This window comes from Urocitellus parryii, chromosome 3, assembly GCF_045843805.1.
Source record: "Urocitellus parryii isolate mUroPar1 chromosome 3, mUroPar1.hap1, whole genome shotgun sequence".
NCBI lineage: Eukaryota > Metazoa > Chordata > Mammalia > Rodentia > Sciuridae > Urocitellus > Urocitellus parryii.
This window is the reverse complement of record NC_135533.1, coordinates 135,253,781-135,281,775: the sequence shown is the minus strand read 5'-3', so window position 1 is coordinate 135,281,775 and position 27,995 is coordinate 135,253,781. Positions and strand designations below refer to the sequence as shown.

At 52.9% G+C, this 27,995-nt stretch overlaps 1 protein-coding gene and 1 pseudogene across 1 annotated transcript; both read right to left on the bottom strand.

Annotated features, from left to right (window-relative positions):
• Abcb9 (ATP binding cassette subfamily B member 9) lies at positions 1–27,995 on the bottom strand. The gene is made up of 12 exons (XM_026402971.2): positions 27,806–27,995; positions 21,274–21,973; positions 16,214–16,328; positions 15,572–15,702; positions 14,339–14,544; positions 12,212–12,409; positions 11,049–11,177; positions 8,534–8,722; positions 7,909–8,082; positions 5,234–5,393; positions 3,834–3,970; positions 1–1,162 (listed from the first exon to the last, which is right to left on the bottom strand). Exons 2-12 carry the CDS (start codon positions 21,872–21,874, stop codon positions 902–904), a joined length of 2,301 nt encoding a protein of 766 aa, XP_026258756.1. The 5' UTR covers positions 21,875–21,973; positions 27,806–27,995; the 3' UTR covers positions 1–901.
• On the bottom strand, positions 22,787–22,887 carry LOC113192793 (U6 spliceosomal RNA; annotated as a pseudogene).

The window sequence follows — 27,995 nt, the reverse complement described above, 5'->3', positions numbered from 1 at the left end:
TATCTCACAACCTTGGACAAAGCCGGCCCCTGGGCTTTGCAACAGTCCCATCCACCAAACAAAAGAGAAAGCATCTTGCAAACAACCAAGGGCCTCCAAACAGCCGAGTGTCAGGGTGGGCGTCCAGATGGCTGCCAGCCAGGGGAAGAAGGAGGCAGGGCCAAGGGGGCTAAAGCGCTGGGTGTGGGCTGGGTGCACCCCAGAGGCCCTGCCAGGCCTGGCCAGCCCCTCACTCCCCCATTGAGGTTTGCAGTGGTTCACAGTGAGACTGGCTTTGATTGGCAGGGGGCCGATGGGCAGCTAGATGCCTCCCACTTTCCTGCCCACCCTAGGCCTGACTCACCGAGCTGGGAAGAGGGAGCGACAGTTCCACTCCACCCCTATGCTCCCCTCTGGGACAGGAAAGCCCCTTTTCTGGAGGGGCAAGGGTGAGCCTAGTTCTTTTCTGGCATCTCCCAGACTATTAGGAAGGGCTCTTCACTCCTGGCTCAGAAGATTAGAATCACCTTAGTGAATATTCCCATCATTACTCCCAATTAGAAAAATGTTTTTGAAATCTAGGAGTTGACTGTAGTGCATCAAATCAAGCAGTAAAAAAACCTAGTAAGGTCATGGTTTAAAAAGGCAGCTGCACCTTTGCTAGGAGCGTGGGGGAGCAGCAGGGGAGACCAGGCGGGGAGAGCAGAGGGGTGCTCATGGCAGCACAGGCTGGAAGTGCCCTGGGGAGCAGGGTGGAACCAGGGCAAGAGCAGGAAGCGGTGAAAGGTGGGACGTGGCAGGTTACCCCCCAGTGCCACGGACCTGGACTCGGAGGGCAGCTGGGAGCTGCTGTGGCCCCACAGGCATGTCTGCAAGGCAGGTGCCAGAGCCTCTGCCCCACTGGGAGAGGCAGGGGCCGAGGTCAGGCCTTGTGAGTGCCATTGCCCAGTGGCTCCTTGTGACCGGCTGTGTAGTCCGAGGCGGGCTCGAGCCCCAGCATCTGGCGCTGCACCAGCTTGGCGTAGAGGCCGCCCTGGGCCAGCAGCTGCTGGTGCGTGCCCTGCTGCACCACGCGGCCCTTGTCCAGCACCACGATGAGGTGTGCCTTCTCCACGGTGCTCAGGCGGTGCGCGATGATGAGCACCGTGTGCTTTTGCAGGTTGCCGTGGATGGCCTGCTGGATCTGGGGGGAGAATGGGAGCTGGCTCATGGGGCTGCTCCACCTGACTGCCTGGGCCACCCACCACCAGGCTCCAGGCCACCCCTTACTCTCTGGCACTGAAACTCAGCTTCTCTTTGAAAAACAAGAGCTGGAGCAGAATCTGATAGCTGGATTTTGTTTAGGAGAGACAGAGCTCAAGGTCCCACACAAGGAGGGGGCTTGGTGAGTGGCCATCAGCCCTGACGCTCAGGCCAATGAGGCCAGGCAGAGCCTTGTGTTCCACACTGTGCCTTGTCACCAAACGCACTCCATGGGCAAAGCCTGTGGCTTCCCCCTCTTGTTTGTCTCTCACTACTCCTTCTCACCTACAGGACTCCAGCTTTTCTCTCTGGCCTCTAAATGTTCCCCATGCAGCCTTAAAATGCTGGAGTCAGAGCCAGGTATGGTGGTGGCTTGGGAGGCTGAGGCAGAGGATCACAAGTTCAATGCCAGCCCCAGCAACTTAGCAAGGCCCTGAGCAATTTAGCAAGAACTTGTCCCAGAATAAACAGGGCCAGGGATGTGGCTCAGTAATTAAGCGCTCCTGGATGCAATCTCCAGTACAAAAACCCCAAACAAAAAAACTTTGAGTCAGTTAAATGCCTGTTGTAAACCCTCCAAAAGCTTTTTGTCCCCTTCTAGGATACATCCAACCCCACTAGGGGATTTCTCTAGTAGCGAGACCTTCCCTGTGACACTGTGATGGTGGGTACATGACATTCTACACTTGTCAAAAATACATCATCAAGAGTGAGCCCTGTCACAGGTTTAGGTGATAAAGCACCCATGCAGCTTCACCAGCTGGAACAATGGGTCACTGCTGCAGGAGGTCAGGAATGGGGGCAGGAAGGGAAAGAGGGGGGTGTGTGGGAACTCTCTGCTTTCTGCTCCATTTTCTTTAAACTTAACAACTGAAATATGTCAAGTTGGTTAATTTTCATGAAAAGTTCAAACTCCTCGCAAGGCTGGGGGAACCCACCTCCCTGTGACTGTGCCCCTGCCTCTCTCTGTTCGACCCTGGCTGCAGCCACAATTTTTGCTCTGCTTTGAATGTGCTAGGTTTGTCCCCCGCTCCAGGCCCCTGTACCTGCTGGCCTAGCCTGCAGGGGTGCCCTCCCAGAACTCCCCATAGATGACTCCTTTTCTTTCTTCTTTTTGTTACTGGGGGTTCAACTCAGGGGTTCTTTACCACTGAGCTACATCTCCAGCCCTTTCATGTTTTATTTTGAACAGGGTCTTGCTGAGTTGCTGAGGCTGACCTTGAACTTGCAATCCTTTTGTCTCAGCCTTCCCAATCACTAGGATCACAGGCATATGCTATCACACCTGGTTTAGCTGGCTAAACCCTGGCGAGAACCACAGAGCTCTCAGCATATAAGCTCCTCCAAACCTCTGTGCCAAACTCTAGTATGGCTTCTAGCAACATGAAGCGGTATCCCAAGATGACCCAGGCCCCCTTATCAAAGCATCTGCTGGAGAAAGCTCAATGTGGCCAGGGGGACTTACTGTTCAAATCAACACCTGCCACAGGCCCCAGACTGCCTTTTCCTGGAGCATTTCCTAGACAGGGCTTAGAACATGACCCCTTCTCTATTCTTTTGAGAGGTGCCTGTGTCTCCTGCAACTCGGGACTCAAAAGGCATTGCCTGGGCTGTCATCATCAGGAAGGATAGGGCCCTTATCTTCCAACCTCTGTGGGAGGCAGGATCCTAATTCAGTCATTGCCACTAGTCACAGGTGGCCTTATTGCATCCACACCAGGCAACCTGCACCGTTTTCCACTAGGACCCCTGCTCACTCCCCCTCCCCTCCCTCATTCTCCCTCTAAAACAGCCTGGGCACCTCTGCGCAAATGAGAACAGAGCTCAGTCCTCTGAACTGCAAGTAGTTAATGAATAAAATCTGGCTTCAGGGCCTCCACTGGGCCTCCACTCTGACCAGCTGTGTTTGTCTTTGATGATAGGGGCCCCTCCCAACCTGTGTCTCATGACGTTTCATTTTCTTTGTAGCATAGGCCACAGGTGAAACACCTGCCCACATCCTTGTTTATTATCTGTTTTCCCTACAAGAATGGAAACACCATGGGGACTGTGGACTTGTTGCGTGGGGACAGAGGTCTTGTTTGGTCAGCAGGCCACTGTAACCCTGGCGCTTAGAATAGTGCTTGGTGCTAAGAGGGGGTCAGTAATCATCTCTGGAATGCAGGGATCAATCCAGGGCTAGATTGCTAGCTAGCCATCTACAAGCACATTACTGGACCAATTAAAATTATTTTACCAATGAAAATGGGACCAAGAGAGAAAAAGTAACAAGTTCAAGGTCATGTTACCAATTGCAGGTTGTGGGGTTTAGGGTGTTGCTTGCTGGTAGGTCACCTGTGCAAAACCACTAAGAAACTAAGCTAGAGGGTGGGGATTCTGAGCTGGGTCTGGTCACGATGTGTTTTTGTTCCTTATCACATAACTCAGGGTGACCGGGCCTGGGCCACCTCTTCTCTGGTTCTCTACCCTCTGTAAATTCATCAGTCCAGGGAGCCAATGGCCTGGGTAGCCCCTGTGGCATATCTAGGCCCTTCCCTGTGACTTGTGGAGGGGAGACCCTGGCCACCTGGAGCTGCGACTGCTTCAGTGTCCCCTGCCATCCTGCTACTCACCAGGTACTCGCTCTCGGCATCCAGAGCACTGGTGGCTTCATCCAAGATGAGGACGGGAGGGTTCCGCACCAAGGCCCGGGCCATAGCCACCCGCTGCTTCTGGCCACCTGACAGCTGGGCACCCTTCTCCCCCGTCTCTGCATGGTGGAGGCACAGGGGCAAGTGAGTTAGCAGGAGGCGGCTGGGCAGCCCCTGGGAAGAGCCAGAGGCCTGCCTGGGCAGTTTTAAAGGGCCGCTGGCTAGAACTGCCAACCAGTGGAAAGGTCATGAACCGGCACTCCCACCCTATCTGTAAGAGGCTGCTACATGCAAATGGATCCCAGCTCTGCCCATTCACCTGGCACAAATCCCATGTGTGATCACACAGTGTGCTGGTGAGGCTGCAACCGTGTCCCGCCCTCCCAGAGCAAGCACAGGTAGTCCCACCCTGTGCTCACAACACCAGGCTGCAACACAACCTGAGTATGTTATCTGCACTGTGCAAAGGCTAAGTGTCTTCATCATAGGTGCACGACCTGGGGCAGCAGCCTGCCTCGGGAAATTTCCCTACCCACCATCATCTCCTGCACAGCCGGAGGCATGTGGCGTGTGTGACTCACAACACCGCTCTTGCAACAAGTAAATCAAAGCAGCTCATCAAATGAAATGTCCATCAGCAGGAGGAGAGTCAGTTACCAACTATCATAAAGGCCTGTGCATTGCTGTGCACATAGTAAAGAAAAGAGGAAGAAGAGGAGGAGGAAGCAGCCCCTCCATCGGCGAGGTGGCTCACCAGCGTGGAGCTAAGTCAACAGAGCTGGGTGCACAATAGAAAGGCCATTATTTTTTTTCTGTAAAAGGGCAGGGGAATAAAAACTCACATTTATATTTACAGGACATATAAGAAACCAATGAAAAGTCCTGCTGGGGGCAGGAGGGGCAGGGGCAGGAACAGGGACACAGCTTTTCCTTATACACCTCCTCATATGTGTTTTTACTTTGAACCCAAGGATACTCCCTATTCAAGAATCACATTTTAAAATCTATAGGAGGTGCTGAGGGAATATTGACCAAAGGTTACACATTGTAGTTAGGAGGAAGCCACTGTACAATAACTACGGTGCTGTACTTAATAACAGGGTATCACCTAGTTGGAAATTGCTGAGAGTAGCTCTGAATTGTTATTACTCTGTCTCAGAATAATAAAAAGGGGTGGGGATGTAGCTCAGTAGTACAGCACTCCTGGGTTCAGTCCCTAGTACCAAAAAAAAAAAAAAGAAGATTCTGTTATGTGAATTTCATCTCAATGAAAGGAAGTTGAAAAGGTAAACAGTAGGTGGCAGAGGGCAGTCCTTAACCAAGAAGACTGCACCCTGAGGACAGACCCACAGGCACAGTGGAGGTGATGCTGGGCTCCGTACCTGTGCTGTAGCCATCCTGGAGCTCCATGATGAAGCCGTGGGCATTGGCCTTCTGTGCGGCCTCCACTACCATCTCAAAGGGCACCGTGGGTAAGCCGTAGGAGATGTTGTCTGTGATGGAACGGGCAAAGAGCACGGGTTCCTGGCTCACCAAGGAGATCTGTGCAGGAGCAAGGGGGTTGTCAGAGAAGCCAGGAATGTGTCCATCCAGCTGTCACCAGCAGCCTATCCAGCCAGGGCCTGGCTGACGCCCAGGGTCTCAGGTTTGAAACCTAATCAGGCTGTGCTCAGCTGCCTCTCCTTGCCCCTTGCCTTCTTGCCCTCCCCCCATTCTCTCTCTCGTTCTGCTGGTGCACAAGCCCTCAGCCTCCCCCTCACAAAGGGGGCTAGCTAAGCACGCTGCTCTGGGCTAAGGCAAGTTCCATGACCACCAAGAGGAAGTTCACTGACTGTCTCTGTCCTGGGGAAAACCAGAGTGTGGGAGAAAGTGTAGAATGAAGCTCTGTGAATGCAGCTGCCCATCAGGAAGCAAGAGGCCTCAGCAGGCCTCCAGGCCACAAAGGCCTCCCTGGCAGTTGTCCCCTCCCTTCTGAGGAAACAGTTCAAAGGAGTCATTGTCCTGTGATGCCAGTTAGCAATCTGGCCTACAAAAATAATAGTATGAAAAATATCATCTCAATACTGTAAAGAGAATGAATGCATGAATGGAAATAACCTAGCTGTCCATAAGCTGGGGATTGGTTAAATAATTACAGTACATCCACATAGCCAAATTGCAGTGTGTGTGTGTGTGTGTGTGTGTGTGTGTGTGTGTAGTTAAAAAACGCTATGTACATGTATAATGTACATATGCCTCCATATGTTGGTATATTTCCATAAAATATATGGAAATATATTTATGGAAACAAATTGGTAAGCGACTACAAAATACCAGTGCAGGTTACTTCCTAGACAGGGAAGGTGGAGGGGAACTCTCCTGGCTTAGTTACAAAATTCACTAAAACTGTGGGGCTACAGTTATATTGTGGCATTTTACTGTTTTGTTTATGGGAATTAAATTTTTGAATTTAAATTACGAAGAAGGTATTCACAGAAGATGAAAACCAATGGCAATAAATACATGAAAAAGGGCTTCATATCTGTAGTTGCTGAGAAGTGGCAGAAGACCCCCCAAAGCTGCCCCTATACATGCAACTTCTAGCAAAATACAGGACTTATGACATGAAGTGCCTGAGAACCCGAGAGTGCTCACTGCTGCAGTCTGCACCGCTCTGCCCGGAGGCCTCTTCCAGAGGCTAGTGGTCAGCAATCTGGAGGGCCGCATGCTGGGCCATCTGCCAGCCATCTGTCTCTGGTTAATATGTTTGATGCGGGGAGAGTTCCCAGTCCATGGCCTCTGCCACCATCTAGAGCTTGGCCAGTAGTTCTGGAATTTCTGTGATAGCCCTCAGGTTCTCAAATGACTTAGTGCACGTTGGTGATGTCACCCCCTAATAGTTGGTGTTCCTTACAGGGCATAAGATCTGAACCCATTCAGGCCTCCCTGCTCAGCACAAGGCTGGGTGTTGAGGCTCCTTCTGAGGTTACCAAGGACTGCGTGGTCAAGAGCAGTTTCCTTGGAGTCCTGGAGATGACCTAAATGTGGAACAGCTGGAATTCTCAGCTGCTGCTAGCGGAAGGTTGAATGGATTACAAGCACCCTGGGAAACTGTCCTGGCAGAATTTGTTGAGGCTGGGGATCAGCATCTACTCCAACCAGGCTCTTCTGCTCTGAGGTCATTCTTCAGGAGAACCCAGCCACCATGCACCAAGAGACAGGAACAAAGTTGTCCACATCCCTCAACAGTATCCTTGGTAATGGTAAAAAACAGAAAACCACCCAAAGACCCATCAAGAGCACAAGGCATAAATAGGTTGTGACATGTTAGCAGAACAGATTATCATCCGGCAATGAAGATGGATGGACCCCAACTCCAACCTCAGCCTGGACGGCTAAATGCTGCTGAGCCGAAAGACAGGCAATGCCAAGGAAAGGCTCATCCTTCTTCATCCTCAGGGATGGGTTCCAGGATCCCCTCAGGTAACAAATTCCACAGATGCTCAAGTCCCTAATAATGGCTCTATTTGTATATAACATACCCACATCCTCCTGTAGATGTCCAATCACCTTAGATGACTTGCAATACCTAACGCTGTGTAAGGGCTATGGAAATGGTTGTTACGCTGTATTGTTTATGAAACAAGGACAAGAGAAAAGTCTGTACATGTTCAGTGCAGATAATTTAAAAAATATATCTCCCATCCACAGTTGGTTGAATCTGCAGACGCAGAACCCTGGATACAGAGAGAGCCACACACAGAACTCTGTCTAGATGAAGTTCAGATCAGATCATCTCTGGGTACACACAGATGGTAAAACTAAGGAAAAGTCAGAAAATGGTGATCATAAAAGTCAGGTGGGACATACTCTTGAGGGGAAAAGAAAGGGTACATGGGGCTTCTGGAGTGCCAGAACCTTCTATGTCATGACTTCGTGATGGTGCATTGGTGACAGTTCTGTGAACTGCACCTTCTCTGCCTCTGTGTTACAGCTTGCGTGAGAGATTAGCCAAGGTCAGAGGAAGGCCGGAGGGCAGCGAGGGCAGCAAGGGTCATTAGGGCCTGGCCACACTCACCACACGGTGCAGGTACTTGTGGTCATAGGCACTGATGGGCTTGCCATCCAGTAGCACTCGGCCCCCCTGCAGGGGGTAGAAGTTCTCCAGGATGTTGACACAGGAGCTCTTCCCGCTGCCAGAAGGCCCCACCAGGGCGGTCACCTTGCCTGGGGTCAGGCTGAAGGAGACATTCTGCAAGGAACACAGGCACAGCGTGGGGCCACAGGCCCAGGATCTGGGGCTGGACACTGTCTCAGACACAGGTGGGAGCCCTTCCCAGCCGCCCCCGCTCTTCCGCTGCGGCTGGGCACTGCTGAGCCCTGGGTGTTCTCCTTTCTAAAACGCTTGATTTGGCAGCACTTTCATATTTGCTGTGTTCTCTGCCTGGAATATTTCACTGCAGCAAGCCACCTGGCTGGGTGTGGCTCCTTGGTCAGGTCCAGCTCAAAATGCCACCTCCTCTGAGAAGCCTCTTTGACTATTTCACCAATCTCACGCTGCTCCCCCCCACCACACCCTGATTTCATTCCTTCCCAGAGCTTATTATCTGGAGTCCATCTGTTAAGGACACGCCTTGCCCAGCTGGAGCTCAGACTCCTGAAGAGGGTAGGGTGAAGCAGGCAGTCTCCCCTCTGCCTCTCACCTGCAGGACCTGGGTGTGGGGCCGTGTGCGGTAGGTGAAGGTCACATTCTCAAAGTCCACGCGGCCCTCCAGGTGGTCGGGGGCCAAGTCACCATCGTGCACCATGGTCGGCTTCCTGTCAATGAACTCGAACACCTTCTCAGCTGCCCCCACGCCCTGCATCAGGCCACTGTAGACAGAGCCCACAGACTGCAGGGAAGAGACATGTTCATGTCCCCAATATCCGCTCCTGGGACCCTCTGTGGTACCAGAGATACGAGGGTGTGCAGGGAGCAAGGACAGAGCTGCAGCTCTGGGGAGACACAGGGGCTGCTGCCAGGACACCTGCTAACACAGTGGACACTGACAATAACAAAAGACAAGGTGGCCAGGAGCATGTGTGCCTCAAGGTCATTGCTACCAATTCTCACCCCCACCCAGGAGAAGAAGAGGAGACAGAAATGCAGAGAAATGAACCTGTAAGAATGTGCCAAGGCAGTGATCCCACCTTGGCTGGTCAGCTGCCACCACATATTTTAATTTCAATTTTTAAAATGGTTCTTGAGGGGCTGGCATTGTGGCTCAGTGGTATCGCTCTCGCTTAGCAAGCGTGAGGCCCTGGGTTGATCCTCAGCACCACATAAAACAAATAAAGGTATTGTGACCACTACAACTAAAAAATAAATACTAAATAAAAAATGGGTCTTGATGTATACCTGTCATAAGTAGACTCTCCTTGGGTAAAAATATATCCAATGTAAAGGTTAATTGTAATAATGGCCCATTTTATTAGTGCTTTCTATATGCTATGAAGTAGGTTCTCTCATAGGCACAGAGGATCAAGTATTTGCCCCAGGTCCCATAGCCAAGCAGTTGCAGAGGCAGGATTAGAATCTGGGCACACCTGGTTCCTGAGCTTAGATGCCATAACTGAGTGTCCTCACTGGAGGAAAGGGGGTAAGAGCAACACCAGGGCATGTTGCTGTGGAGATAGGGCCTGGCCTGTGATGCTCAATATGACACAACTAAAACTGTCATTAATACTAACAGTATTACTACTAAGACATGAGAACTGGGTGGCTTCTTTTTCACGCTCCTTTATCCCAGAGATGGCCATAGTTATCAATGTATTGTATCTTTTCAGCCCTTTCTCTGTGTGTTCACAAATACATGCACATCATAGCCAATTCATTTTGAGATTTTAAGAATGCACAAATGAGGGACTGGGGCTCTGGCTCAGTGGCAGAGCGCTTGCCTTACATGTGTGAGGCCCTGGGTCAGATCCTCAGCACCACATATAAATAAACAAAGTATTGTGTCCATCTACAACTAAAAAAATATTAAAATAAAATAAAAAGGATATCAGACTACCCGGCTCGGTCAGGGATTTTCTCTTTGTGCTGGATAGTGTGTCTTAGTTCAGAAAAGTCTGCCTCATTCCTGGAGGGCTGCCAAGCATTTCTTTCTTCCTTCCTTCCTTTTTAATTTTTTTTTTTTTCCTGTGTTGAGACTCAACCCAGGAGTACTCTACCATTGAGCCACATCTCCAGTCCTTTTTCTTTTGAGATGGAGTCTCATTGGGTCGCCCAGGCTGGCTTTGAATTTGGGATCCTCCTCCTTAGCCTCCTGAATCTCTGGGATTTCAAAGTACATACCATCTCTGGCACAGAGATGTATCATATTTGTCCTTTGGCTGATGCGGGGGCATTTGGGTTGCTTGTCACTCATGCAAATGAACAACGCTGCCCCAGACATCCTTGACAGGCTTTTGCCCACTGGCGTGAGTATTTCTGAAGCACGGATTCCCGGAGGCAGAATGATTGCCAAGTCCATCAGCAGCACAGGGGTGGCTGCAGTGGTCCCCCCATCTGGTGTGGGTGCGGGGGCTTTTTCTCTGGGGAGGAGGCGCACGGAGAACCGGCAGCGCCCCTGCAGGCTGAGCTTGGCACTGACCGGTGGCCTGGGCCAGACGCTCAGGGCTCCGCCCCGCTCCACCAGGGCGGTGGGTGCTTGGGGCTGCTGCGTGGGCTGGCCCTAGGGGTCGCGGGAGGACGGAGCCCGCTGCGCACACAGCTCTGTGGACCTCCTTCCCTTTTCCAGCTCACCTCCCACACCCATTCCCCAGTTTTTGGGCACCTCCCAGACAAACGGGTGTGGTCCACCCAGTCACAGGTCTGCTAGGTGGGGACCTAAATGCAAGCCCAGTCTGCAACACCCCTGGCTGCCTGTGCTTGGGGCCGCTCTTCGCAGGGGCTGAGCCGAGGTGCCACCTGGCCAGCTCTGAACACAGCTCCCCACCCAACGTGTGGGCGAGTCACTTGACTTCTCTGAGTCTCAGTTTCCTTTTCAGAACCTCTCAGGAAGCTCTTATGAGCATTTCCTGATGTCAACTGTCACTGCCATTTGGCTGGATCCACGGAGTCACCTGTTTGCAGGACCTTTATGGTTATGATGACCTATCTTAAAGCAGACACCACCACACCCTCGGCCCCCCACCTTAGCCGCTCTCCCTATACCCTCCCACCCAGGCCCTCACCTCCATACAGTCCCCCAGGACGAACTCATAGATGATGAAGGCGATGAGGTTGCCGCTGGTCATCTGTCCCGAGATGACGAGGTGGCCTCCATAGTAGAGAATACTGACCTGGACCACCAGCAGCGTGAGCTGGGGTGAAGGGAGAGGGTTTGGGTCACTTGGGCCTTGGCTCAGACCCCACCCCTGTCTCTCAATTCCCTAAATCCCAGGGAGGTGGGGACACAGGGAGATGAGAGCAGCCCTTGAGGTCTCTGCACACACAGCCACAAACTCCAACTCCAGCCATTGGCAAGGAGGTCTGCCCCACTGTGGCCTGTCCCTCAGGCCCTCCCCTCCCCCTGCCCTGGAGAGGTTCCCCACAAAGGCCTCCAGCAGGGGTAGGCTGTGGGCTTGGCCTGAGAACAAGGCTTCCTTTGTAAGGTCCTGGCATACACACACCACCCTAAGCTCCTCAGCTGGCCAAGGAGAGCTATTAGTCCTCCTCATTGGGAAAAGCGCGGCTCAGAGAGGTCGCTAAAGCTACACAGCCAGCTGGACAGAGTGGGACAATGAGGTCTGTTTCCTCCCAGCTAGGCTCCATGAAGGAGAAGGAGGGGCTGTGTCTGGGGTACCCTTGCCCCCTGCTGCTCATGGGGGGTGGTCTGGGAGATGAATGGACTGGTACTTAGAACAACCCATAAACAGCCCAGGGCCACAGTCTGTCTCACCCCCAGCTCAGGATGAGGTCAAGTCTGGACCACAGGTACCTTTATGGATGCTACAAAATGTACCCCTGGTGGGGAAAGAGTGCAAGAGGTTTGGCTGCTCAGCAGGCCTCAGCTCCTTCTCCCCTCTGCCCCCACCAGCCACCTCTCAATGGGGCTTCGTTCTCCGGGAGGGCCCGGGACTCACCTGGGGAGTGTGAGGCTGAGGCATGAGACCTGCCAGAAGGTGGCCTAGGTGGCCCCAGGTGAATGAAGAAGGTCCTACCCTTCCTGCCACCCATGCCCCAGACAGCAGAGGCGCCCAGAGGACATGCACCAGAAGGCTGCATTCTGTTCTGGAAAGATCTCTGTGCTAGTTTGACACCAGCATGTGGGGATCTGGGCCAAGGTCCTGGATGGAGGGATTCCCCAGTTTGCATCCCATTCTCCACATCAGGCCTGCTGGCCAGGGGCACGTACCCCACTGCCCCAGACGTAGTACATGTAGGCAGCTGCCTCCTTCCGGTTCAGCTTGTACACCTGCTGCAGCTTCCGCAAGTACACCTCTGCCTCCTCTTCCTCGTTGGCAAAGCTGCGCACAGTCTTCATGGCGCTGATGGTCTCCTCAGCTGTGTTGCTGGCTCTGGCCAGGGCACTCTGGACCTCCTTGGAAAGTCTCTGTGGGCAGGAGGAGGACAAGGAGGAGACCCCCCAAACAGACAGCCTCACTGTGTGCCGGAGCCCCAGGCCTCTCTGGACCTTTCTCCCTTTCCATGGTGCTGCAGGAAGTCCCCAGATGAAAGGAGAAGGTCTAGTTCCACTCCCACCCTGTCTCCTCCCAGTTGAGAACAGGCTCCCACAGGGCCCTCAGATTGCTGGCCCAGCTCCTGGGGGGTGAGGGGCAATCTTTAAGTCATCTTCAGTTCTCAAAGGAAGCCACTCATGACTGTGGGCTGGGAATTCTTTCAGAAAAGGAACCTCAATCGTGATCCTGTGCTGGCATAAGAGCAGAGAGACCCTGGACAGTTGCTCAGGTTGTATGCCATTCGAGAAATGCCAGCTTTGAAGGGGGTACTGTTGACATCATCAGCATAAATTAGTGAGAGTCTGAGGGTTGGCACAGAGATTCCAGAACTCCCAGCCAAGTTCTGGACAGCAGTAGAGGACACACTTATGAAACCTGCCCCTGCTGTGTACCTATGATCAAAGGTAGATGTTTGAGGAGTGGTCCCAGGTGAAGGGCTCTGGAGGAGACCCTGGGCGGAGCCGTGCTCATCGCTCTAGTTAACACACTCAGAGCCTCAAACCAGCCTGAAGAGCTGCCTGCAAGGCCCAGATGGGATTGTGTAGCAGCATGCCCCAGGACCTGTGTTCCATGCCCAGGCCACAGGAGGCACACAGGGTGCTGGGGTGCCCCAGGGAGCCTCACCGTGCAGCTGTGTCTGGCTGCGGAGCTGTGTGTGGTCTGTGGGGATGACTCGCTGGCCATATTTAACACAATCTGATGTGAGGTAGACAAGCTACGTAGAACTTCCCTGAGGCTCTGCCCACCTATACGTGACGGCAGGGCCCAAGGCACAGAATGGGGACTCCAGGGGCCTGCCCACATCCCAGGGGACACTGGGACAGTGGCCCTGTCCAGCAGGAAGTGGGGGTTGGGAGCAGAAGCCCAGACTCCAACTCTTTGCCTTCTCTACTCAATGAGGAAACTGGTGGGCTTGTGACTCAGGACTGTGGGGAAGAGACCCTTCCCCTGTGGCTAGAGAGGGTCATGGGAACTGGAATCATTTGGGACTGGGAAGGAGATGGCTTCCTTCACTATCCTGGCCTTAGATCACGAGTTCCAAAGGTTCCCATGGAGCTGGGGACAGTGATCTCTCCAGCAAGACCTAGTCCATCATGTACCAAAGCCTCTGCTCAGCAGCCCTCCCATGGGCTGGGACCACTGGGGAAGGGGCTTCTGCAGCTGTCATGCTCACAGGCCTGCCTGTCTGGACCCAGCCTTATCCCTTAGGACTCACAGGCCTGCTTCCCAGCAAAGGCAGGGGCAGGGGGCAGCTGGAGGGGCCCGAGCCCCCTCACAACCCATAGGAAGAGTGAGCTGGTGGCTCAGAGTCCTTGCAAGACTTGTGCCTTCTGCCTGTCACCTCCTCCCTTATCACCTGTACCTGCCCCTCCCCCATCACTGCAGCCTTGCTGGCCACCTTGCAGCTCCTCAGACACCAGGCCCATCCCCTCCTCAGGGCCTTTGAACTGGCTGTGCCCGCTGGCGATAGACGTCTACCTCCTTCTGATCCCTCCCAGCAAGGCTGTAACTGCCACTACCCGCGCTCAGTCTCTATCTCTTCCCTTCCTTTTTCTCCTCGGCACTTGCCATCTCCCACGGCCCTGGGAGACTTGCTGTGATCATCACTTATGGTCCATCTCTTCCACTAGAACGGGAGCTCCAGGAGGGCAGGGCCTGCCTGTTCCACTGATGCCTCCCAGGCCTGCACATTGTAGGCGCTCAATGACTGTCTACCTGACGAGCAAGTGGATAAATGAACATAACCCAGCCTCCAGCTGGCCGTCACCAGGGCTCAGACAGTGGGGCCAGGCAGGGCCTACCTTGTAGTACTTGCCATAGATGTTGGACACCATCATGATGATGGGGAAGCCCATAAAGGTGACCAGGGAGAGCTGCCACGAGAGGCTGAACATGAAGACCACCACGCCCGTGACCTTGACTGTGTTCCTCAGGAAGATGTTGATGTTCTGGGAGACCAGGTCGCTGACCATGGTGGTGTCCGAGGTGAGGCGGGAGATGAGGTCCCCTGGAACACAGGCAGCTCAGCTCCCGCTGCAGCAACAAGGGCCACTGTGGTGGGCGCAGGGGACACTAAGGGGCTCCTGACGCAGACACTGGGGAGTCCCTGTCTTCTGGGTGGGATGGGGAGGGCACTCCTTGAGGGCTCCTGGGAGCCCAGACCTAGTGGCCAGCATGGTGAGTAAGCCCCATGCCACCCCATCGTATAGGGGAGGCAAACTGGAAAGGGGCAGCAGTCCTCTTCCCCATGGAGGGCAACAGTCAGTGCTGGGGAGGGGGCGAGAGCAGTGCCTCTTACCTCATGTGGGACACTGGGCCCAAAGCCTGGCAGCACCTCCCAGCATTGGGGGCTGAACCTAGGGCACTTCTCCACTGAGCCACATCCCCAGTACTTTTTATTCTTTATTTTGAGACAGGGTCTCACTGAGTTACTGAGGCTGGCTTCAAACTCACGATCTTCCTGCCTTGGCCTCCTGGGTCACTATGATTACAGGTGTGTGCTTCCATGCCTGGGTCTGTTAAGTTATTGAGGCTGGCCTCAGCCTCCTGATTAACAGGTGTGTGCCCTGCACCAGGCTTGGCACTTACAGTTATTTTTCCCATTTCTCAGAGGAGAAAACAGGCTCTGAGAGGTTAGTGGAGGAGCCAGGGTTTGGAGCAGGCTGGTCTGTCTCAGAGCTTGGGGTCTTGGCTGGACACCGGATTTCCATTGCTGCTCTTGTCTGTGTCCCACCCGCTCACCCCCCACAGGTCACAGGCTGGGTAGTCCTGGCCCTTGTGGTTTCCACAGGGCTGTGCAAAGTGAGGCCTTGGCTCTAGCAGGGACCTGGAGTGGCCTGGCCAGGGTCCTATGGTGGCTACAGCTCACATCAAAACCTCGGTGGGTGGACCAGCTCTCCAGGGCTCAGGCCAGGCCAGCAGTGCCAGCCTACCTCTGGGTGCTTCCACCCTGAACTTGACATGGGAGCAGTGGGCCTGAGCCCACCACGTACCCAGGTAAGCCCACCCTGGCCCACGTCACCAACAGGACCAACCTGTGCGATTCTCATCAAAGAAGCTCGTCTCCTGAGACACCAGCGAGCGGAAAAGACAGTTCCGGAGGCGAATGTTCAGTCTGGCAAATATGAGGGTGAAAATGCCGCCCCGAATACCTGCGGCAAATGAGCTAATTGCAGATAAGAGATGTTATAGTACCGCGTCCTTCCGACTACGACAACCACCACCCGGCCGCCCCTCCGCTGCTGGCAGGACAGCAGGAGCACCCAGCCTCAGGCCACTGTCCAGGGCTGGCACTGTGGGGGTGTCCCTCTTTCCCTGCGGGAGCTCCCCATGAGGGCAAGGGCAGGCAAGGGGCCTAGCTCTGCCAGCTGACCCTCCCTTCCAGAACAGCACACTGAAGCTAGACCTTCTCTTAGGCCTAGGTTCCTGCTCAGAAAGCAGCCAGGGAGGGAAAGGGGCACCCTGAGGACCAAGACAAGAGGGTGCAGCACTAGGATGTGGTCTGATCACAGGGACAAGGTTTCTAAGCCAGTTTGGGAGCTGGTCACGGGCTGTCAGACAGGTCCCAGAGGCATTTCCAGCCCACACTTTCCTTGAGAACTGGCCCTGGCACCCCCACAACCCCGTCCAGGGATACAGGCCTGGGGCGTGCAGGGCAGGGCAGGCCGAGTGGCTACCTGCCAATGGCCAGCAGACAGACGACAATGACAGCAGTGCTGAACTGGTCCATGCTCTTCTGGATGACGATGCTGTCGATGGCGCGGCCTGTGTAGTAGGGCAGGAAGGTCTCGCCTGGGGGAGGCAGGGCGGGCTCAGGGTGTCCGTCTGCAGCAGGAGCCCACACCTGCCTGCTCTGCCCGCTCCCAGGAGCTCTCCTCTGGGTAACTCTGCTTCCCACGTGGGGCCCCGGGCTGCTCACTGCCCCCCCACCCCGCCTCACAGAGAACAGGGACATGGGAGACACTGGCTCTGACCGCACAGACTGGGTTGATGTTAGCAATGGGCACCAGGCATGGAGGGTGGTGGCCAAGGGCACATGTGGTGATGGTCCCTTCCCTTCACGGCAGGCCCTGGCATCACCCATTTCTCAGCTGAGGAGGCACCCAGCAGGCAGTGGCTGGTGGAAGCCAACTCGGGTTATGCTCTTCTCCTGGGAAGACCCAGGAAGGGGCTGGTGTTCTGGCTCCATGCAGTGCTGATCGTTGCTGCCCCACCCCTCGTGGTGGGCACTTCACACCTTGCCAGGTGACTTCTCACCCTCTTGTCATCCTGTGGCTTCACGACAATCCTGGAGCCTCAGAGAGGCTGAGTCATTCGTTCAAGATCACACAGGAAGTAAGGGGAAAGACTGAGACTTGACTCAAATTAGCCTCCAATTCAGGGCGTCTTCCGTTGTCCCCTCCTGCTAGGTTCTGAATGTGTCCCCCAAAATTCAAAGTTGAATTTAATCACTAATATGACAGCATTACGGGCTGGGGCCTTGAAGTCCTCATGGATGGGATTAGGGCCCTTCTGCCTTCTTCCATGAGAGGACAGTGTCCCTCCTTTGGAGAAGCAGCAATGTGACTCCATCTGGGAGACACAGAGATGTCTCCTCACCAGATGTAAAGCCTGCTGGAGCCTTGATCGCAGACTTCTCTGAGTGGTGAGGAAGGCATTCCTATTGTTCATAAATTACCAGTCTATGTTATTTTGTTACAGTAGCACAAATGAACTGCTAAGACACCTGCCCCCCAGTAACCTGGGATGTCCACTCTCACGGAAAAGGTGGACACAGAATGTGGATGGCCTCTCTGGGCTGGGTCCCTGCTTGTCCCAAGACCTGTTTTTACTGTAACTCTTTCCACAGGCAGAGTTAGGGTTGAGGCTGGGCATGCAGTAGGTGATCAATAAAGGTCAGTGAATGAAGTCTGGGCAGGTGTGGATCCTCAGCCCTGGCCCACTCTGCTTAAGCTGGCTGCCAAGTTCCTGTGGTTCTAGTGCCCTCTGCTGGATTTGGCAGGAACTACAAGGTGGAGGCCTAATGGGCTTCAGACCCCATAGTCTTCAGCCAGATGGGGTCTCCAACCGCAGCTGCTCAGTGCTCAGAGTTGCAGTTCTGACTCAAGTTTACCCACAGAAAAGGCATCGGTGAGCTCCAACCACAAGCATCGATGATAACGATGACTTTCCTGGGTCCCAAGTGCTGTGTGAGGCATTATGCAAACTACCTTTTCCTCTGTGGAATCTGCACGAGAATCACGTGAAACTCCAAATCCTGCAGCTCTGATTTTGGGATATTTTCAGAGTTCCATCGCCCTCACTGCTCTCACCGCCTCCACCTTGCTCCAAGTTGCCAATCTTGCCTGCACCAGCTCAACAGCTGCTCCTCACCCTCCCCCATGGGCCTGTCCTCCTCTGTAGACAGTGGCATCCTGCTAACGTGACTCAGATGGTTCCCATCCACTGGCTCCCAACTCAGCCAGGGTAAAAGCCAAAATCCCCTGCCCCACCCAGTTTTTAAATTTAATACTAGGGACTGAATCCAGGGATGCTTTACCACTGAGCTTCATTCCCAGCCCTTTTTATTTTTTTGAGACAGAGTCTCAGTAAGTTATTTAGGGCCTAAGTTGCTGAGGCTGGCCTCAAACTTTCGATTCTCCTGCCTCAGCCTCCCAAGCCACTGGAATTATAGGTGTGCATCACCACCAAAGCCAAAGTTCTTGCAGTGACTCACAACAAACCTATACCACAGGGTCCCTGGTGAGCGACCTGACTTTCTCTCTCTTGCTTACCCTGCTCCACTCTGCCCCGGCTATTTCTTGGGCCAGCAGCCACCCTTCCACCAGGACTTGGACACAGCTAATCCCTCTGCCTGGAGCACTTTTTTTTTGGTCTCGGGGATTGAACTCAAGGGTACTTGACCCCTGTACTCCTGAGCCACATCCCCAGCCCTATTTTGGATTTTATTAGAGACAAGGTCTCACTGAGTTGCTTAGTGCCCTGCTTTTGCTGAGGCTGGCTTTGAATTCACAATCCTCCTATCTTAGCCTTCCAAGACACTGGGATTATAGGCATGCACTACCGTGCCCAGGTGGGACATTCTTTTCCCAGATATCTGCTCCCTTACCATCTTCAAGTCCCAGATGTCACCCCATGATCCCACAGGGCTGGTATTGTTATTTTTCCCATGGAAATGTATTCTTTCCACAGAAGAGGAAACTGGAGTTCAGAGTGGTTAAGTACTTACCCACATTTATGTACCTGGACTGCCAAGAATCCACATTTAAGAATCCCAGTTTATGGGTGGGATAGAGCCTAGTGGTAAAGTGCTTGTCTAACATGCGTGAGGCCCTGAGTTTGATCCCCAATAACGTAAGAAAAACAATTAAAAAAATTCAAAACAATGTTAGAATACCCATTAAAAAAAGGAATCCCAATTTAATAGGAAATACTCAACACAAACTAGCCTTTTTCCCCAATGGGTGATGGGTTGGTTTTGGTTTTATTCTTTTTTCCTATTTTTAGATTATGGGGATACAGAAAAAGCTGGGCATGACTCAATGCCCTCGATTGAAAAATAATGATCAATTTCCTTACATTTGCTGGATAATCTTGCTAGTCACTGTGCTTTCTCTCATCTAGTTCCCAGAGTCTCACCTAATTCCAGCAGAGGCCCCCCAATTTCAGTCGGCCAGGGTGGCTCACTCCTGTTATTTGCCCACCCTCTGAGACTGAGGTAGGAGGATCTTGAATTCAAAGCCAGCCTCAGAAACTTAGTGAGACCGTGAGTAACTCGGTGAGACCCGTCTCTAAATAAAATACAAAATAGGACTGGGGATGTGGCTCAATGGTTAAGTGCCCCTGGATTCACTCCCCAGTACAAAAAAAAAAAAAAAAAAAGCCACCGTTTCAGTGTGGAAATCTGAGATCAGAACTTTCCTGAAGTTCTCTGAATTTGGGGGGCCTGAGCCCAAGTCTGAGCCCTTGATCTTGGTGCAACCCCACAGGCTGACAGAATCTGCGTGGCAGTCTTGTAGGACGCTGTATTCCCTGAGCACCACCAGCTGACACAGGGTACCAGTGGGTGGGGAGATGAGGTGCAGACAGGGGTGACATCTGCCTGCTGTAGAATAGTCATTCGCTTACCCACTGACTCAGGGAGCTTGTCCCTGTGCTGGGCACTGGAACCCAAGTGAGTCAGGCCTGGCGGGAGGCAGGAAAGTGTGTAATTCTTATGTCACCAGCATACAATCAAGTGCAAAGAGCCACGGTCACAGATCTGAGAAGGCTTTTCAAGGAGGGATGTCCAGGCCTTGGAGTGTGACCAGGAGAAACTGCTGGTGGAGTGGAAAGGGGTCCCCTGACACTTGTCACACATATTACTGGGAGTGTTCGGTGTGCCCAGAATGTCCCAGTCCCCCATCAGCTCGATGGCCTTCACCACCACAGGAGTGATGGGACTATCTGCCCCTTTGACAGACAAGAAGGCTGAGGCCGGGGCCCATCACACACTATGAGGAGCCTGAGACAGTGGAGGGCATGCAGCAAGAGGAGGGGCTACAGAATCGGGCCAGTTCCAAGTGTGGCCTGTCTTCTTGGAGAATGTCCTGGGCTTTTCTTTCTGGTGCTGGGGATTGAATCCAGAGGCACCCAGAGGCTGGGTTACATCCCTGGCCCTTTTTTTATTGAGAGAGTCTTGCTGAATTGCCCAGACTGATCTCCAACTTACAATCTTCCTGCTTCAGAATGCCAAGTCACTAAGACTATGGGCACGAGCTGCTGCTCCCAGCTAACTCTGGGTTTGTCTCTATCCCAGGCTCAGATCTGGTGAATTGAAATGCTGAGAGTCATAACAGCCAATATTCCCGTGTGCTCATCATGATGGCCAAGCCCTGTGCTTAGCCCTTGTCCTATCTGTTTTTATTCAAGTTTTTCAAGGCCTTGAAATAAGAATGCTGCTAGTCCTCATTCCATAGATGAGAGAAGTGAGGTTGAAACAGGTCACACAGCAATTCAGGGAGCAGTGCTGAGGTTTGAACCCAGGCCTTACGAACCTCAGAACCACAGAATTTGGAACCTGCCATTCTACCTCCCCACCATGGTGCTGGAGTGGGCTAGACCCAAGAGGCAGCATGTTGACCTCAAACCAAGGCACAGTGGCACATAAGCAGAGGTAACTAACATAAAATTTTGCAAAACAATGCTTCATCTTATCTCAGGCAAGGTACCCTTAAGTTTTCTATTCTATTTTGTTTTATTACCAAAAAATGCTTTTGGCCCAGCAATCCCACTTTCCGGAATGTATTCTTTAGATCGAGCCACATTCACAAGATGTGTATGAACAAAGTTATTCATTTTGAGAGGAAAAGCCCCCAAATAGCCCAAGAGCCCAACAACGAGGAGACTAGGATGCAGTTGCAAGATGCAGCTGAAGGGCAGAGATGCAGGGTGCATTAAGGGAACGGAGCCTGGAGCTCAGAGATCAGGGGTGACATGCTTTTAGGTGCTTGCTGCCTAGGGAAACACTGGGAATAAGAAAAGAAAGGTGAGAACTTGTTTCCTGCTCCCTGGAATTTTCTAGAACATTCCCCCAGAGTTAGTCCTGGGCAGGAAGATCAGGATAGTCAGGAGTAGAATTAGGTAGGAGTGAAATTCTGGTTTCCTTCTCTTAGCACCTGGAAGTTCGACTGGGTAGGTCAAACACTGAGCCCTCAGCCCTCGTGTGACCTGGGCTGCACCCCAGGCCCTCACTTACCCAGAGCCGCCATGATGAGGAAGAAGGAGGCAGCCACGAGGAAGGCCACATCGGGCTTGGTATAGGACAGCAGCTTCTGTAGCGTGGCCCCTGACGCCTGCTCGGCTGCAGGTCGGGCCTCCCTGTGGAAGCCCTCAGCCTCGGTGGCCGCCCCTGACTCCAGGGACTCGGCGTCTGGCGTCACGGTGGACAGCAGCCACCAGAGCAGGAAGGAGGCGGCCAGCGAGACGTACGTCCACACAAACAGGGCCCAGAACCACGGGTCCCGAATGGGCCTGCGCACTTCAGAGAAAAGCAGCAGCTTGACCATAGCGTAGATGCCCACCAAGAGGCACACGAGGGTGATGACAACCCACGAGGCCCGCAGCCGCCGTGGCCCCAGGGCACTGTTCTTGGCCACCCCGATGGTGGCCCCCAGCAGCAGGCAGCTGCGGTACAGGCAGGCTGCCCAGAGGTCCAGCACCGAGTCAAAGATGTTGAAGTGACGGATGTCCTCCAGCAGGCTGCGGTCAAGGTGGCTGAAGGCATAAATGGCCGTGGTCACACCGACGTCCATGCTCATGAAGGCCAACGTCACCACCACTGCCTTCCATAGCCGCATCCTGCTGGTTGGCTGCAGGCAGGTGCCAAGGGGCAGGCACCAGGGGCAGGCCGTCAATCACGGGGGCAAGGCCATCCTGGTCTACAGGGCAAGACTGACCTATGGGGCAACAGCAAGCATCAGGCAGGGGTTCAAGTTGGTACTTTCTGGCTATATGACCTTGAGCAAGTCACTTGGCATCTCTGAGCCTCAGTTTCCTTATTTGTAAAGTGGCAATAACAAGAGTGCTGACTTCCCAGGGAGCTATGATGCTTCCATTCACTCAAGGAACATTAATATTCCCACCTGCAATAGGCCAAGCCTGTTCTTTGGGTTGGGGATTTAACAACGAACAAAAACAACAAATCCTTGCTCTTGTGAGATGACAGGGTCATGTGGGAGATAGATTAGTAAGTAAATGGTATAGAATGTTGAGATTAGGGCTAGGAGGGGAAAGGAGGGGTAAGAAGTGAGGGGCAAGAGGGAAATGGGGGAGTTTTACCTCTGGGGGGCCAGGGGAGATCTCACGTTGAGCAAGACTAGAAAGAGGCGTGGATCTTCCGGGAAAGCACTGAGCCGAGCCCTGAGGCAGAAGTGAGTCTCACGAACTTGAGGAAGGCAAGGAGGCCTGTGAGCTCAGAGGTGAGGCGTGGGAGGATTTTGTCACCAACATAAGGATGAAGTTGAGATGAAAAGAGTTCTACAAGTGGGCACTGTGGTCATTTTTCATTTTGGCAGTGCTGGGGACGGAACCCAAGGGCTTGCACATGCTAAGCAAGTACTATGCCACTGAGCCACATGCCCGGCCCTTTTCATTTTATTTTTTGAGACAGGGTCTCACTAAATATGGAGACTGGCCTTGAACTTAGGATCCTCTGACTCAGCCTCCTGAATAGATGGGATTCGGTGTGCACCACCAGTCTTTCTTTTTTTTTAAACATGGAATGCTTCCTGAATGTGCGAATCATCCTCATGCAGGGGCCATGCTAATCTTCTATATTGTTCCAATTTTAGTATATGTGCTGCTAAAGCAAGCGCTTGGTCACTATTTTTTTTTTAATTTTCATTTTTTTAGTTGTAGATTGACACAATACCTTTATTTTATTTGTTTATTTTTATGTGGTGCCAGGGATTGAACTCATTGCTTCATGCATGCTAGGCAAGTGCTCTACCACTGAGCCACAACCCCAGCCCAGGCCACTATTTTTAATGCCACTAACTTCTCTGGAACTAGTTTTCTCATTTGTAAAATGTTAGCATGAAGTTTAATGCATGAGCCTCAATGAGTTCCGGGCATGGTGTCTGGCACATAATAACTGTTGCTGATCATCATTAACTATATTCAGTGAGCACAAGATAAATGCTTGTTCGCTTTCCTCCTACTTCAACTAAACCTCTACCTTTAGGAGAAGAGAGAGTTTGAAGTGTTGGGTATGTCTTGCTGGTCTCACTGCAGCCCAGGGGCCTCTGCATCTACTTAGAAGTTTCCAGAACCTCTTCATGCAGCCCTAGGATCTTTTGGTTTTCTGGGTCTTGATGTCTGTTTTGACCTAAGCACATCCCCACACTGGGGGCCTCGGACACAGGAAGCAGGACTGGTGGCCCGAGTCTGCAGGTGGAGCTTGTCTAGGGTGAGGCTGGGTCTGGGCTGTGGCGTGTCCCTGAGCACCAACTCCTGACCTGTGCTTCCTGGAAGGGGGGCTTGACTGTCTTGTCTGCACACCAGGCAAAGCTCTGGAGGATGACTCACAAATTCAGGAAGCATTCCATGTTAAGAAAGAAAGAAAGGAAGAAAGGAAGAAAGGAAGAGTAACCAAGCCAGGTGCATACCTAATCCCATCTATTCAGGAGGCTGAGTCAGAGGATCCTAAATTCAAGGCCAGTTTCAGCACTAAGTGAGATGCTGAAGGGAGTGACAGGAGGGGCAGCTGTGAATTGTGACCATGAAGGGAGTATGGCCTGAGAGAGGTCCTCTCCCTTTGGCTGAATCCAGGCAGAGGGGATGGACCTGTGCTGTAGAGTGACTGAACCCACACTTACAGCTTGAGAAACTGAGGCACAGAGGAACAAAGTCACCTGATCCATACGCTCAGACAACCAGGCCTAAACCAGAACTTGAGCTGGTATGTGAAGGATCCCAGCACCTGACTCCCTGCCTGCCTAGCACACAGCAGGTGTCCAATAACCACAGCACACAGTTAAGTAACAGCACTTCACCAGCCCAGCCCTGGGCTGTGAGCTTCTGTGTGTTCACTTATAAAATCATTACAACTCTGTGAGATTTGCATGTCATCATCCCCAGCTAGCAGATGAGAAATTGAGGCCCTGAGAAGTTAATCATTTGCCCATGATCACACAGCTGGTGAATAGCAAAGCTGAGATGTGGACTTAGGTCTGTCTGGGCCCAGAATCTGGGCTCTTAATCATCAGGCTAAGACATTCCCCAGTCTTGGGGATTGAACCCATGGGTGCTCTACCACTGAACTACATCCCTGACCCTTTTTATTTTTATTTATTTATTTTAATTTGAGACAGGGTCTTACTAAGTTGCTGAGGCAGGCCTTGAACTTGAGATATTCCTGCCTCAGCATCTCAAGTTGTTGGGCTCATAGGGATGTACCACTGTACCTTGCTCAACACTTCTTTTATTTTTTAGTTGTTGATGAACCTTTATTTTACGCATTTATTTATATGTGGTGCTGAGAATCAAACCAGGGCCTCATACATGGTAGGCAAGTTCTCTACCACTGAGCCACAACCCCTAGCCTCTAAGACTTCTTCATATATATATATAGTTGTCCATGAACCTCCATTTTATTTATTTATATGTGGTGCTGAGAATCAAACCAGGGCCTCATACATGGTAGGCAAGTTCTCTACCACTGAGCCACAACCCCTAGCCTCTAAGACTTCTTCATATATATATATAGTTGTCCATGAACCTCCATTTTATTTATTTATATGTGGTGCTGAGAATCGAACCCCAGTGCCTCACACATGCTAGGCAAGCGCATTTCCTCTGAGCTACAACAAATACTTCTTAATATAACAAATGCTAACAGGGTACACTTATTTAAGGAAAAGAGTCCACATCGGTGAGGGCTCAGGCAAAGCAGCAAAGGTGGAAATAATGAGGAGGATAACAATGGCAACAATAATATCTGACACTTATTGATGTTGAAATGTGCAAAGCAATGTTCTAAGTGACTTATACATATTAATGCTCACAAGTATCCTATGAAGTAGGTTCTGTTATTTCCCTCATTTTACAATTGAGAAGTCTGAGGCAGAGAAGTCAAGTGACCTGCTCCAGGTCACACAGCTAGGCAGAGCTGGGATGTAAAGCTCCAGTATCTGTGTTCTCAACTCCATAGCTCTAATCCTGCAAAACAACCTCTCCAGTGGGTAGGCAAGCTCCCTCAAGATGCTAAGAAGGGGTCTGAGATGCAGAGAGGAATGAGACATCATGGCCCTCAAAGCTTGGCCCTGCTGTTACCCCAACACCTCCAGGCAGATTCTAGTCCATCTCAGAGATGCTGCTTGCTCAGTCAGCTACCGCTGCTCCAAGGAGAGCCAGGGCCAAGTTGGGTCAGGGAAAAGGAGAAGGGGTGGGATGGGCAACTGCCCCTGGCTGGGCCCTTGCTCTACCCCAGCTTGCTGAGCTGTCAGCGCAGGCTCCATCTGCTGCAATGCAGAGGCCTTGGGGAGTGAGGGAGTGGGTGAGCTCCACTCAGAGCCCAGGAAGGGAAGCTCCTGGCCCAGTGCCAACCTGTTCTCCTGGCCAAACCACTGCCAGCTGCACTAGGTCCTGCCAGTCACCTCAGCCGCTGCCTCGTCTTGGTGGGCACAAGATCCACATCCCCAGAAAGGGGTTGGGGCTCAGAAACAGGAAAGGTAACAGATCAGCCAGGGACATGAAGGCTGGATTGCAGCCCAGGAGCCTGGCCAGGTCCCCACCTCTGACTCTTAGTCACTGGGGGAGTTCCTTCCTGATGTCCCACAACCCAGGTGGCCAGCTGCCTACCTGGGAGCCCCCAATACTTATCTTCTCAGGAATAAACAAAATTCCAAACAATGACATGGACCCTCTGAATCATGCTTTGCATTTGAGGAAGCTGAAGCCCAGGGAGGGCAGAGGTGAGACTTATCCAGAGCCACACAGCAAGCTAAGCAGAGCATGATAGCACCCAAGCTCCCTACCCCCAAGTGCTGAGTCCTTCTACTCCAAGCTCCAGGCTGAGCAGAATCTAACTCAGTTCAGATCAGGTTACAGTCTTCAGTGAGGACAAGTTACTCTGTTATTTTTAAAGCTACTAAGCAGGAGAAGGAAGGGGACAAGACCACAAGCTAAGGCTGCAGGGTGGGGAGGCTGGAGATCATGAGGCTGCATGTCCCTGCCCTCCATCTGCCCGACTCTGAGGACTCAGCTGAGCTGGACAAATGGCTCTGGAGGGCAAACTGTGGGTATTCAGGTGATGTGTGTGGCCTAAGAGACAAGGACAAGGTGGTGGCCAGAGGCCAGGGCAGGCACCACATGGCCCAGGCAGACAGGAGCAACTTGCTATGACCCCAAATCCTAAGGAATGGCATTTAGCAAGGGACCCTATCCCCACTGGAGGCCTCATTAAAGACCTTTCTTCCCAGTAGAGGAGACACTGGTTGGGCCTCTCCATCAGTCAGTTTCAGAAGAAAGTCTGGAACAACCAGGAAATAATAAATAACTCTTACTACAACCACAACAGCTACCATCTGCAAGGAGTTACTAGGTGCTAGGCACCTCCCAGCTCTTCACCACCACCCTGGAGGCCCACAGTTACCATGCCCACCAGACAGCTTGAGGAGGCTGAGTGGCCTATGGGAAATGGTTGATGGCAGAATCAAGAACTGACACTTCACCCTTTTGGGGGTCCCCTACCCAGGCTACTAAGGGATTGCAGGAAAAGGTCCTGACTTGTGTGGCCCAAGTGGCCCCTGTGCACCCCGAATTGATGAGCCTTTTACCCTAACGTGGATTAGCCTTGGGAAGACCCAGTGGCTGCTCAGCATGCACTGGCTGGCCGAGGCCTGTGTGGTGGATGGTGTTGCAGTGATGTTGTGGTGGGATCTCTGGAGGCAGGGACAGTTCTGGGCTGGGCCCATGTGGTTCCATCCTGACTCCCACCCTCACTGAGCCCACTGTGTTCCATGTTGGGCCTGGTCCTCACTCTGGGACTTGGGAAAGTTGCAGCAGGTAACTTGTGGCCTAAGCCAAGCAAACTGGGGAACCCTTCCTATAGCCCTCCTCTTGTCTCCTGGCCCTGGGCCACCTGAAGCAGGGGCCTGGAGGCCATCCCATCTTCAGGGGTGGGGCAGAAGGCGGGTAGTCCATCAACCCAGCTTAAAGCTATCTCAGTTAAAGCAGGCTGGGGGAGGAGGCCTATTTCCACAGAGGCCCAGAAACCAGGGCGGGGCAGGAGCACCCACAGGCCTAACTGCCCAGGAGGGTGCATGAGGAGCAGTGTCAGCCCAAGGGCCATCTGGGAAAACTGAAGGGACTAGCTCTGCCCAAGTGGGCAGGCCCAGGCCACCCCCAGGCTTCTATCATAGCCAGAGAGCTCAGGATCTCTGTCAGGCCCTGCTGTGGGAGGTGGGGAACCCTCAGAAGTCACTCCAGCCCCATCCTAACGGAACATCAGCCTCCCAAGATCCCACCAAAATGCTCTCTTCACACCATTTTCCAGGAGATGGCGTCGCCTCAGGGGTTAAAAGAAATACAACATCCATCCTGCGGGCCCTGAAGGGATGCTGCAGGGACGGGGGCGGTGGGGGAGGGGGCTGGCATCTGCAGTGCCCGGGTCGCAGGTATCCTGGCAGGGGCCCAAGGAGGTTCCCACCTTCTGCCGAGATGCCTATTCCCACCGAGGCAAGGGTACCCATACGCTCCCCACACAGTGTCCGGCCTGGCGCACTAACCTGGTAGGGTCTTAGGTCGGGGGTCCTCTCGCTGGGCCCTTACCTGGCACCAGGTGGGCCGTAGCGGGGGACGCGCAGCTGGCTCAGGTCGTCCAGGGCGCAGGTTCCACGCAGCTCATTGGAGATCGCACTGCGAGCTGAGCTTGCTGCGCTCCGCCCGCCGCTGCTCCCACCTCCTGCCCGCGCTACG